This window comes from Hemitrygon akajei, chromosome 15 (genome assembly GCF_048418815.1).
Source record: "Hemitrygon akajei chromosome 15, sHemAka1.3, whole genome shotgun sequence".
In the NCBI taxonomy this organism is placed as follows: Eukaryota; Metazoa; Chordata; class Chondrichthyes; order Myliobatiformes; family Dasyatidae; genus Hemitrygon; species Hemitrygon akajei.
Genome location: NC_133138.1, coordinates 56,935,884 through 56,949,521, shown reverse-complemented (window position 1 = coordinate 56,949,521; position 13,638 = coordinate 56,935,884). Strand labels below are relative to the sequence as shown.

Here is a 13,638-nt window from a genome sequence, read left to right as displayed (position 1 = left end):
ACATAGACGACAACAGGAATTCACTTCCAGATAAGCTCAAAGTTTTCCATGGCAAAGAGTAAACAGTTAATGTTTCAGGCAAGCCCCTTCATCAGGACTGGAAAGGAAGAGAAGTCTGAGTAAGAAGGTGGGGGGGAGAGGAGGAAGAAGTACAAGATGATACGAGATAGGTGCGTCTTCTCCCTGGATTGTCACATTGTCGTGGTGGAGAAGCTTGTGTGGTCCTGAAATCCAGAGAGTGATGACGTCTGGAGCTATGCTTCTGGTAGGGTCACCCATGGTGGTGAGGTCCCTGACAAAGAACAACCCAACCAAGACCTCAGCAGTGGAACGAATGGACGAAGTTACTTCGAACTCAACGGCTGTGAAGGCGGATGAAGGCTGCGACAAATCCATCAGCTCCAGTCGTCATGGTTTCCATGCCATTGGAATCAGTTGGTTGATTTGTGAAGTATCGTGTGCTTCTTAGAGTGCAACATCAAGTACATGTTAAACAAATACACGCATAGGCATCTTCGCTCTGTGGAAACGGAACTAAGACCATCATCCTCGACCTCGAGGGATAGCCACGACAATGATAGATGAGTCGGAGGGCAGCAGAGATCACAGAGGGGGAGCAGTGAGATAAGGTTTCACTGAACCCCCCCCCCACCCCCGAAGGAAAGATTTGAACTTCTTCACGGTAGGCATCCCCCAAAGAAACCTCACAGTATTAGTGGTATTATCACAAACACAAGGTCTGCAGTGCTTGAAATCCAAAGCAACACATACAAAAGGCTGGAGGAACTCAGCAGGTCAGGCAGCATCTGTGGACGGTCAATGTTTTGGGCCACGACCCTTCTCTATGGAAAAGAGTAAGCTGTCGATGTTTTGGATACTTAACACAATGCCTGGGGAGGTGGTAGAGACAGCAACACTCAGGAGGAATTTTGACAGGTATATGAACAGACGGGGATAGATGGATCCTGACCATGCGCAGGCAATCAAGATTAGTTTAATTTGGCACTGGTCATTGCAGGCATACTGGATCAAAGAACCTATTCCTGTGCTGAACTCTTTTTGTTTGAATGATACTAAAGAAATGAAGGAGATATGGAGACTGCCCTGAAAATATAATTCAGGCAAATTAGAACTCATGATCTTGATGAATTGCAAAACAGCCTAAAGTACCTTTTCTTAATTCTTTTACTTCATCTGTTTCCAAGTTTGCTGATGATGTGAAAATAGATTGAAGGGCATGTTGCGAAAACATTGCGATTTTTTAATAGCAGGAGATAGATTAAATGGTTGGGGAAATACTTGGCAAATGGAAGTTTACATATGGGCAAGTGTGGCATCATACAATTCATTAAGAGGAATCAAGAGACAGATTATTACCTACATGAGAAAGATTGAAAATGAGTTAAGTTCAGAGAGATCTAGGTATTCTGCAGGATTCAAAAAAGTTAGCAGACAAGTCCAAAAAGTGGTTAAGAAGGCAAACCGTCTCCTGACCCTCATTACAAAGACAGTTTTTGAACAGGAGATTGTCTTGTGCTCTTCTGACTTCAGCCATAATGTCGCTTTCCATCAAACATCATTGGGGTGTCAGTAGTGAGCAGAATTCCTTTTTTTACACAAAGGTTATAAGGCAAAATGCAAAACCATGCCTCATCTTCAGCTTCCCAAAATCAGCTAGCTAAATTCAGCAAAAATATTGAAACTAGTCTCTTCCTCAGCGTCTGAGGGGAAAAAAACAATTGCTGTGAGCTTACCGCATGAGCTGTTGCAGGTTACAAAGTATGTGTTTAGTAATTGACCAATTGACTGTTTAATAAAATGAGATCTGATAAATGCTTCATTATATTTAAATAGGCTACATCCTGCAAATATTTCCACAGTGCAGTGGGATTGGGAACAACTGGCTTATCATGTGGAGAAAAAGGTAATTCAGATAGAGTTTTTTAAAATGACAATTACTATTGTTAAAATGTTAGATGCAGAGTTTAACAATTTTTAAATTTATTTTATTTTTTTTGTACACTTCATATATCCTTCATTTTTATCACCTCCGGATTCCATGAGATGCTGAATTGCTGCTAAGATTGAAGATGTATCTTTCTTCAGTAACAGTAAAATCTCTGCCATTGTACTATTTGTGTACCCTTTCCCCACTTACAATGTGTGTTGAATAAGCTGCCTGAAAAATTAGACAAGGGAAATACAGTAACAACTTCTAAAAGATGTTCAGACAGGTATGTGGACTGGAGAGGTTTTGGTTGTAGGTCGAAAGCTGAAAAATGGTGTCAGCTTGAATGGGGCCTCACATTGGATGTTTGATGTTTTCTGTGAATGGGTTCCATGGTGTTTCGTTGTTTCGTGGCAGTCTGCAGAAAGACAGATTTCATGGTTGTATACTTACCATCCATATTTCATGGTTGTATACATCCATATTTTGATAATAAATGCACTTTGAATCTTTGGAATTCTGACTTATTAAAAAGAATTCCTGTAAAAATATACCTATTTGCAATCAACAATATTAGTGACTTCTGTATTCAGGTTTTCAAATTAAAGTTACCTGGGTGATATCATGAGAATGGAAGGGCCACTGTTCACAGAAGTCTCTATATTCTATAATAGAGGAGGCTACAATTTGATTTATCAATGGTGATAGCATTCTTTAGTTTGAAGACAGAAGTAAAGTTAAGTACAATGTACTATTTTTGAGCCAATGAACAAAAATAAATGCATTTAACTTTGTCCTTATCTAATCCTGTGTCTGTGCATTTCAAGGGCCATCACAAGAATGATTCACTAGCCAGAAGTAATCAACTGTTGTTCCTGCAGTATGTTGTTCAGACTCTTGAAGATGATTTTCAACTGAAACATGACATGCCCCAAAAATCCATAGCCAAGTCTGTTCTATCCTGTGATGATAAATTTTCGAATGTAAGGTATTTGCCCTTAGCTTCTTCAAATCTACAATTTTTCATTTTATTACCAGGAAAACATTGTAATTTGTTGAAAGACTCATATTTTTAAGTACATTGGTAGATGCATCAGCAAGTGTTAAATGCATGACATAATACATCTGCACATCATACTCATTTCTGAAGTTTGGATGTATTGATGTCAAGTCTCAAAATGAACTACAGCACCCTGAAGATGCAGAAAATTGATCTATGTAAGTTAGTCCTTAGTTTGAAAAACAATAATGAACTGGAAGTCTGGACCAAAAAAAGCAATAAATGTTGAAAATATACAGCAGCATCTACAGAGAAAGAAATTGAGTCAATATTTTGAATAATGATCTTTCAGTAGAACTATCCTTAATAATACACTAAGAAACTCATCTTTCTTACTTTACCGAATACCATACTGTCTTTTCAGATTTTCACCTTAAGTCTTTTCTTTCAAGTACAAAAGGTTAGCATCAAACCTAAACATCCATGTCAGGTTGCAGTAACATAGTCGATATTAATTCAGAGACCTGGACTAATAATCAGGAAAATGTTGTTTACAAGAGGAAATCTGTATATGTAACTCCAACTCACACATCCTTACTATCCATTAAAACAAAGTTCTTAGTTGTATAGAAACATCTCAATGTAACTGCTGATGGACAGTAAATCCTAAAAATGAGTTTTTAAAAATCCCTGTTGTTGCAGTAGTTCTAGATCTGTGATTACAACTGTACTGCTTTTTAAAATATATCAAACATGGCCATCAGCATAAAATGTGATGTCATCCATAAAACTTCTTAGGAAGGTAGAGCAGAATAACTCTATATCGTAACTAAATGGTTCCTTTCCATTTCTTCAGGAAATCTAAGCTAGGCAGTTAACAATCAAAGGAAATTAGAACCCCCTCTTTAAAAATGGGAGTTTATGATTACTTGAGAAAGATAATTAATTACTTGAAACATTCTGCATCTAATCTCAGTCAGGGTGCCTAACAAGTTAATGTTCTTTTTTTTTCATATTCTGCAAGTGAATAACAATAAATTAAAATATTGTTGTTTTCTGTGCCAGGAGTGTCATTAAGTGGCTTATTGATACTATCTCCAAGAACTCTGAAGAAATTCAAGAGGAAAATGGCCCCACATCATCAGCATCTAATAACCATCCGGTGGTGGGCACTAGAAATCCAGAGTAAATTTCAGTAAAATGTTTCAATATGTTGTTACCCATATTAATGAGCTTGTAGGTTTGTGATGAGCATAAAATAGAAAACTTTAGACATTATAGTAACTTAAGCAGCTGGTGAGATATGGACCAAAATGATGAAAAAAATTGAAATAAGCGGCATCTGAAGGAAGTCTGAAATCACATCTTCACTAAGTTATGTTATGGTTGATGGGAGAGAGGGATCAGTTTGAATGGTTCCTAATTCTGGTACTTCTCAGTGTAGGCACATATCTGATTCCAATTATTTAAGGAGCAGTAACTATGCCCTATTATTTGCATGTCTTCTATTCATATGTAATTTGGAACTCTTTTTGTATAGCCGACATTACTTGAGTTATTTAATAATCATCATTCATTTGATGTGCCTGGAATGTAAATGTGTGGGAATCAGCAGCACTTTTAATTTTGTGCTGCAACTGATGTGTGCATGGTCCATTTAATAAAGTGATATGTTAAGAATTTAAATTGCATATTTGAATAGAGTATGTACTGAAACCTCAGGAATTTTGCTAGCATATTTAAAGATGTGTTTATTATATAAAGGCCAGTACTGAAATATCAATGTAATTAATGAGAAATTTTAAGGTGGCAAATTGTGACATGGCTCTGTTCCTTATCTGAATCTAATCAGTGCTTGTCACTTGTTCTGCTTGAATCTCCAGAGTTATTTGTCTTCTTCAGAAGATGCTTACTTTGGCTGTAGAAGTAGACAGATCACCAACCTGCAGCTCAAATAAAATTGCAGAAGCAATATTTCAACACTTCATTTATATTTCTGAAAGATCACAAAGGTAAACACAGAAACTTCTTTATATTAATTAACATTTTGAAAATGATACAAACAGCTGTATAGGCTGTATCTGTTGACTGTTTAAATATAACTTCTATTTTTCCTTACATCTTGAAGATTAACGTTGTTAACAAGTATGGAGAGCCAACTCCTGCGCTGCAAATTGCTAGAATTTCTCTTTGACCATTGCACTAAAAAACAAAATGCTCTGCCGATGTCACTGGGAAAAGTGCTACATTTTCTTAAATATGCAAAATTTCCCTTGGAAACTGATGTAAGTACACTTTTTTCCTCCGTTTTTTAAAAATTTTGTTTTAGTTTTTTAAACAACATTCAATATTTGGCAGCCCAATTTACAAGGAGTGGTTGCATAAACGAATTTTATTCGCTGGAAAATAGGGGATTGAGGGGTAACCTGACAGAAGTATATAAAATCAGGAGGGGCATAGACGGGTGAAAACACAGTCTTTTTCCCAATGAGGGGGTGCTAGAAACAAAAAGGCAAAGGTTTAGGACCAGAAATGAGAGATTTTAAAAAAGCACAAGGGGTAGCTTGGGCCACGTGGGCAAATGCAGCCTGATGGGACTAGTTTACTGGGCAACACAGTTGGTGTGGATGAGTTGGGCTGGAAGGCCCATTTGTGTGCTGTGTGACAATGGTTTTATAAGCAACGTAACGGCAATCTGTGTATTAATGCAAAATTTAAATAAATGGTATGTACTTTTTAATTAATCAAAAGCTGCTGTTTTAAAAATTGTGCTTATGTTGTAAGCCTTTGTTGCTTATTTTGGTATACCATTTGATGAAGAATTAATGTTTGCGTATAAACCCTAATTTTTCTACATCAGCTAGGGCAGAAAATAGTGCAGATAGGACCAGAATGTTGCAAAAGGAAAGAGACTGATGAAATAGCCACAACCATAACACGTGGATTTCATTGTGAGTAAGTTCAGCAAGTTTGGATTCAGGAAAATAAATGGAGCATTTTCTAAATAGAAACCAGGAATTGCAGAGACATAATCAGATACAAAGCATACTAGTGATTAAATTCCAATAACAAAACCTGAAAATGCTGGAAACACTTAATGGACTAAGCATCATTTGCAGAATGAAAATTAGAGTTATGTTTCAGGTCAAGATATTATGCCAGAAATGGAAATTAAGATAGCTTTAAGTTAAGATGTTGGAGAGGGATAGATAGGATAAAGGGTATATATCTGGTTGATGGATTATTGAGAATAATTAGAGAGAGAGAAGGGGCACCGAAAAAGAATGTAAATGCTAACGGATATAGGAAATGTACATAAATTCAGGCTGCTAGTAAATGGAGAAAAATTAAAACATCATTTGTAGCAGTGCCCAATTCTGATACAAACAGAGTAAATAATTTATCTTGAGTTATTGAATTCAATACCATTTGGATGGCTGCATTGTGCCCAAGAGGTTCTCTTCTTTGCTGTAACATCCAGTGGGCAGGTACTAAAAAGCAACCAAAAAAGTTGACAATGTTTGTCTTTATGTTAGAAACATTTGCTTAATTATGCAAAATTTCCCTTTGAAGCTGATACAGGTTTCCCCCGCTATTCAAAGGTAGAGCGTTCCTATGAAACGGTTCGTAAGCCGGAATGTCATAAAGTGAAGAAGCAATTACCATTTATTTATATGGAAAAAATTTGTGAGCGTTCGCAGACCCAAAAAATGACCTACCAAATCATGCCAAATAACATATAGAACCTAAAATAACAGTAACATATAGTAAAAGCAGGAATGATCTGATGAATGCACAGCCTATATAATGTAGGAATACTTTTCTACAATTATTGCAGCACTGTCCACCGCAGCGAAAACTTCATGCAAGCGCTCTCAGCAGCACTCGCGGCAAAAACACGGCGCAATCGCTCCCGACAGAAACACTCAGCGCAAGCGCTTCCGGCAGAAGCACTTTTTCCAGTAACCTTTAAGCTATGAAGCTACCGAATAACACATAAGAATACACAGCCTATATAAAGTGGAAATAATGTACGCCCAGTTTAGTTTCACTTACCGGAATCGGGAAGACAGTGAGGACACTGATGATGGTGTGTTAGGCTGAGTCGTCAGAGGTTGGGGTAGTGGGACACTGGGGTGTCACCTCATTGTCGTCTGTTTTCATCAGGGCAGGCCGGTCACCTTCTTCTGTGTCTACCTGCCTGAATGTCAAAGGTCGAGTTTCATGTCTGCTGTGGAAGGCTTGAAAAACGATAGTATGCTTGACTGCTTAGCCTCACGCATTTTTCTATCATACAGTTCTTTGTAAGCACTCAAACCATTCTGCAAACCTGCCCTAAACCTACGTACCCTTTCAAAATTAAAGATACTTTTCTGCAATCATTGCAGCGTTGTCAATCGTAGCGAATATCTCACGCAGTTGCTTCACGTTCAGTTCCTGGACATCTTCACTTTTGGGCCGTTTGCTACTGCTTTCGGCTTCAATTATCCTTTCCTGTTCATAACTCTTCACCTGTCAGTTCTTGGTCATAGGATGCCAAAACCTCTTCAACATCATCTTCGTCAACTTCCACAAACCCTTAGCCAAACTCACTATATCCTTACTTCATTCACCACGATCAAAACGCTTTATTATGTCTAGTTTTACGCTAGGTGTAACACCCTTATGCACTCTTTTAGGCTTTTCCAATACCTTAGAACTCATCTTGCTAACGGATGCACAAAATAAATCGACATAAAGCACAGATGCTCACAGGCACATGTTTAAGCAATGCGGGCTAGAATGCAGTTCCGGGGGAGGAGCTAGTCTGCTCGACACGCACGCTGCCTTTTTTCACATGCTGCCTTTTTCGCGTGCTGCCTTTTTTCGTAACAGTGAATACACCTGTTAGCAAAAACAGGTAACTAATGTAGGTCTTTCGTAACAGCGAGTTGATGTAAAGCGAACGTTCGAAAAACGGGGGACACCTGTATAAATATTCTTTCTTGTTGAATAATGAATGCCTCTATCACATAGAGTTGTTTCTGACAGTCTAACTTTGTTGTCCAGTTTGACATTTCTGTGAACATTAAAATCCATATCCATTTGAAGCAACGTGCCTCAGATATTTTGAGAGTAGAGTGGGTGCCACACTGTTTCATTCAGTAGATATCAGAACTGAAAGTGTGAAAATGTAAAGACTAGTTGCATAAACTTAATTTGTTTCTTTGAATATAGGAGATAGAAGATTAACCTGTTTTGGAGTTTAAGATATGATTAAGGAGATGTAGCCAGACTGATTTCTGTAATGATGAAATGCAATACTGAAGATGAGTGAAATTTTGAAGCTCATTTAAACACAAAACAATAGGTGAAATTGGGGTCTTCCTTCTAAAATAGTGTAGATTCTGGGCATTTGGGGTGTTTAGGAATGAGATTGTTAAGTGAGGATATCAAGGGTACATAGAAAATAGCAGAAACAGGCTAGATTGATTAAATGCTAAAGCAGGCTATTGGGTATAAGTGGCCTCTTCCTGGACCTGCGATGTGGAAAAACAACTTCAGGTTACATGAGTGAGAAATAATTCTAAAGCAAATGTTAGGTATTCAACATTAATGTTCATTTTCTCAGGACCATCATTCAAGCAAATGGCAATATTGGGATGAATTTGTCCAACTTCTTTGTTTATTGCTTCTAAGCTATCAAGAGGTGACAAAACGTAAGTAGTTTTGTTTCTCACAGTCTCAATTTATTATGTAGCTGACACTGATGTAAACACTAAAACCTATGCCCCTGGCATCTTGGGGCAGTGTCACACAGGTAGTGCTTCACAGGTTCAATCTTGACATAGAAACATAGAAAATAGGTGCAGGAGTAGGCCATTTGGCCATTCGAGCCTGCACCACCATTCAGTATGATCATGGCTGATCATCCAACTCAAAACCCTGTACCTGCTTTCTCTCCATACCCCCTGATCCCTTTAGCCACAAGGGCCATACCTAACTTCCTCTTAAATATAGCCAATGAACTGGCCTCAACTGTTTCCTGTGGCAGAGAATTCCACAGATTCACCACTCTCTGTGTGAAGAAGTTTTTCCTCATCTCGGTCCTAAAAGGCTTCCCCTTTATCCTTAAACTGTGACCCCTCGATCTGGACTTCCCCAACATCGGAAACAATCTTCCTGCATCTAGCCTGTCCAATCCCTTTAGAATTTTATACGTTTCAATAAGATCCCCCCTCAATCTTCTAAATTCCAGTGAGTATAAGCCTAGTTGATCCAGTCTTTCTTCATATGAAAGTCCTGCCATCCCAGGAATCAATCTGGTGAACTTTCTCTGTACTCCCTCTATGGCAAGAATGTCTTTCCTCAGATTAGGGGACCAAAACTGCACACAATATTCTAGGTGCGGTCTCACCAAGGCCTTGTACAACTGCAGTAGAACCTCCCTGCTCCTGTACTCAAATCCTTTTGCTATGAATGCCAACATACCATTTGCCTTTTTCACCGCCTGCTGTACCTGCATGCCCACCTTCAATGACTGGTGTATAATGACACCCAGGTCTCGTTGCATCTCCCCTTTTCCTAATTGGCCACCATTCAGATAATAATCTGTTTTCCTGTTCTTGCAAACAAAGTGGATAACCTCACATTTATCCACATTAAATTGCATCTGCCATGAATTTGCCCACTCACCTAACCTATTCAAGTTACCCTGCATCCTCTTAGCATCCTCCTCACAGCTAACACCGCCGCCCAGCTTCGTGTCATCCGCAAACTTGGAGATGCTGCATTTAATTCCCTTGTCTAAATCGTTAATATATATTGTAAACAACTGGGGTCCCAGCACTGAGCCTTGCGGTACCCTACTAGTCACTGCCTGCCATTCTGAAAAGTTCCCGTTTACTCCCACTCTTTGTTTCCTGTCTGCCAACCAATTCTCTATTCACATCAATACCGTGTGCTTTAAGTTTGCACACTAATCTCCTGTGTGGGACTTTGTCAAAAGCCTTTTGAAAATCTAAATATACCACATCCACTGGCTCTCCCCTATCCACTCTACTAGTTACATCTTCAAAAAATTCTATAAGATTCGTCAGACCTTGAATGCTTTCTCTGTGAAGTTTACACTTTCCCCCATGGCCGTTTTACTTTCCTTCCTAATTCCAGTGAGATGTTGTTAATTTAGTTAGCAACTATGAATTACGCCTCTGTGCAACTAAATGGCAAAAATACTCAAAAGGGCTGAGAATATGTGAGAGAATAATATGTGAGTGTGGGGAAATAGGTTGAATGCTTCCAGTAGCTAGCATGATGGGCCAAAGGGCCTCTATTGTTATACATATTGGTAGAATAAGACAAAGGCACAAAATCTCTGCCGCTGTGTAGACTGGAAAATACTTCTAGAATTTAGATTAGTTTTTATAAGAACAATTTTATGGTGGTGTAACAAGAGGTAGCTTAACAAATTTCTTGTCTTGAAGTTCAATAGGTCAGAACTAGAATTTAGGCTCTTTTTTTTTAATGTGTAAAACAAATATTTTGTTTTCTGTGTAAAAATATAAATGAAATGCAGAGTGCAGTTCCCTCGCTGAATTTGAAGGCAATCAGCCAAGACTGGGATAATGTAATTGGGGAAAAGTTTTACTTCCAGAGAAAATGAGAACTATTGTTAAAAAGTATAAGATACTTACAATCCAGTAATTCAGAAGAAATTTTTTTAAACCATGAGTATATTTCATATCATCTATGTAACTATCTAGCTTCCTCAACTACACTGTGAAAGTAGTAGGTTCTTTATCCAGTACCCACTTAGATTATTTTGCATGGTGCCTATTTAGAAAACAACAAAAGGGTGCTTTCTTCATGTATAAGTCTTCTGTCTTTTATTTAATTCATTGAACTTTAGGTGTTGGAGGCAGCAAAGGAAGCTGAGAGGTTTAGTTAGTATTTTCCTATTGACCTTTTGGATGATATCCAACAATAAATGAATGGGAAATGTTGATTGTGCCCTGAATAATTTGAGACGGCAATCATGATGTACTGGTATGTTACATATGATTCTTTCCAGTCCATCTAAATTCAATTCTTTGTGGACATAGTTCAATTTTGAAAGGGTAGTGAGTGGCGGTGAGTAGGCAGAAAAAGTTAGTATTTAATATTTGTATTTACTCTCCATTATTGTTTGTCTTGACTATTGTTCTGCTGAAGTATTTCTGTAATATATCTTTAATATGTCCCTTAGGTCACCTGAGAATTTCAATCACAGAGCGGTTGAAATATGTTCTATCTGATATTCCTCCAGTGCTCACAACACATGATGTAATCACTGAGAAAGAAGTTTTGAAAGATATGGAGGAATTCTACAGCCGAGTATTCAATGATGTGGGAAGACCATTGAAACCACAATTAGAAGAACAGATCAGTCTACTGAGGGGTCTACTGCTTTGTGCAGCAAATAGAACATAATTTTTTTACATTTATTTTGAAAAGACTTTTTTATACAATATAAACTGTGATTTCCTTTAACCAGCTATCATTTCCTGCACAATGTGATGCACTGGAATTTTGGATCTCCATTTTTTAATTTATTTTCAAAACATGTCATTAAGGCTTCTCCTAATGAGACACATACCTATTTGTTAAATATATTATAAAGATGTCTACTGTGGCTTTATTTTCTTTATTCAGAATCAAAAGACTGGGATTACCTCCAAAGTTGTCTTGCCTTACTGGTTTTGCCCCTCTGAATTTTAAAATCCAAATTGTCAGATATTTTCAGGTTTCTTCAATATATTGAAATGGAATTTATATGTGCAATGTCATAGTGAGAGGGGATCTTTTGTGTTTGTGTGATCTATTTGGTCAAACACAAATTCAGGGTTGATTTGTTCAAACAATGGTTATTACATATCATGTATCATCTGATGCCTGGATTTATGGTTTTCTGTTTGACACTGATTATTCCCCTAGCTCAATGAGTTTCTCTACTTTTTTAAAGGATGAATTTTATTGAAAGGTTGAGGCAGTTAAAATTGTATACCTGATGTGTTTATATTTTCTAATTTTTATGAATGCAAAAGAGATTGATTGATATTCCACCATCATGTCTCTTTTAAAAATTGATAACTGTGAGATAACTGTACAATTTTAAACTATTTTGGCAGGAGATGCAAAATAGGTCAGAGAATGGGGCATTTGATATACAGGTAGATGCAGCATGTAGAGAGACTGTGTGAGAGATAGTTGATAGGTCAAAATTGCAGTCAGTGGGATGTGTTGAAAGTGTGGCCTAGCTGCAGAAAGGGAGGACATCCGGACAGATTGTCTACTGAGATAGTATGGGTGCAAGTCAGGAACAGGAAGGAAAAAATCACTCTGTAGGAGAAAACAACCCAAGTTTGTCCAAACTCTCCCTATGGCACATGCCTTTTAATCCAGGCAGCTTCCTAGTAAACCTTTCTCTGCAGTCTCTCCAAAATGACCACATCTTTCCTATGATGGGGTAACAACAGCTGTATGAAATAACTCACGTGCTGTCTGCTAGAATTTTATAAAGCTGCGTCATAACTTCCCAAATGCTTGAACTGAATTCCTCAGCAAGTAAAAGCAAGCATGCCATTGTGCCTTCTTTATCACCCTGTCGACATGTATAGCTGCCTTCAGGGAGCTATGCACTTGGGCCCAAAATCCCTTAACAGTATACTGTCTCTTTATATGTGATTTCCCAAAGTGCAACACCTTGCATTTGGCCAGTTTTAACTCCATCTTCCTTTTTTTCAGCTATATTTGCAACTGATCTATATCCCTCTTTGTCCTTTGTCCAGTCTTCTGTGCTGTCCACCACACTACTGATCTTACTATTATTGGCATACTTACTTTCATCCTGATCATTTTTATGTATCTTAAGGGTTCTTTTCATAATAGTCAACAAGTTCAAAATATTTCTTGTATGCAAGCCAATGTACATGAATATTAATGTACGTCAAAGTCAAATATTCATTATTCATCCACTAGTTTCCATTGTATGACGGGGTAGGTGGAACCCCTGTAATGGTAAATAATGAAGATTCTACTGTAAGATAATATTGCACTATAAAGTTAGCTAAACATGTATGGATTAAGAGCTTCTTTGTTATTCATTGAATACAAAAATTCTGAATAAAAGTATTTCTCATACTTTTTATATGTAATGCCCTGGTTAGAATGCTGTAAAGTATTTATTTTAGCAGTTTTCTACAAAAACAATGGTGTCTGATAGTAAGAGTGTTGTGGCTTTGGCTAAAGATAATAGCCATTTTGTACAATTTAGGATTGTAGTGTCAGTCAATCAGGATTGTCTTGTATGTGCTGTAACTTTCTTCCCAGTGGGATACGAGGGAAGTTTGGGAGAGCTGGGTGGGATCAGATTTCTGGGGGACAGTAGACTGGTTTGGGGTCTAAATGTGTGTTACTTACCGACAATGTCCTTCTCACCACTGAGTCATGTGGTTGTTAGACCTAACTAACCAGCCAAGTTTGTGTACAAAACCCAGTGAGTGGATTGCATTTGTGGGGGCTCCCCTGGGCTTGAATGCTGTATAAGAATTGACTAAGCAGTTTATTTGTGTGTTTAAGCCAATGTTTAAACTAGTGTTTGTGGAAAGTGTGGTCCATAATTAAGGTACTTTATTATGGCTGCTGCAGGGATTAAGGTCTGGTGAGATACAAA

The 13,638-nt window shown here is 37.8% G+C and overlaps 1 protein-coding gene across 9 annotated transcripts in view; it reads left to right on the top strand.

Moving 5' to 3' along the window:
- The window catches only part of simc1 (SUMO interacting motifs containing 1), a 94,947-nt gene extending 81,827 nt beyond the window's left edge, over positions 1–13,120 (top strand). For all 9 annotated transcript variants that reach the window (XM_073067620.1, XM_073067624.1, XM_073067622.1 and 6 more), the window contains 7 exons: positions 1,855–1,924; positions 2,776–2,936; positions 4,014–4,133; positions 4,832–4,960; positions 5,077–5,233; positions 8,560–8,647; positions 11,173–13,120. In XM_073067620.1, coding sequence (XP_072923721.1) covers positions 1,855–1,924; positions 2,776–2,936; positions 4,014–4,133; positions 4,832–4,960; positions 5,077–5,233; positions 8,560–8,647; positions 11,173–11,396 — 949 coding nt within the window. In that variant the 3' untranslated portion in view covers positions 11,397–13,120. The remainder of the gene's footprint in view (positions 1–1,854; positions 1,925–2,775; positions 2,937–4,013; positions 4,134–4,831; positions 4,961–5,076; positions 5,234–8,559; positions 8,648–11,172) is intronic.
- The last annotated feature ends 518 nt before the right edge of the window (positions 13,121–13,638 follow it).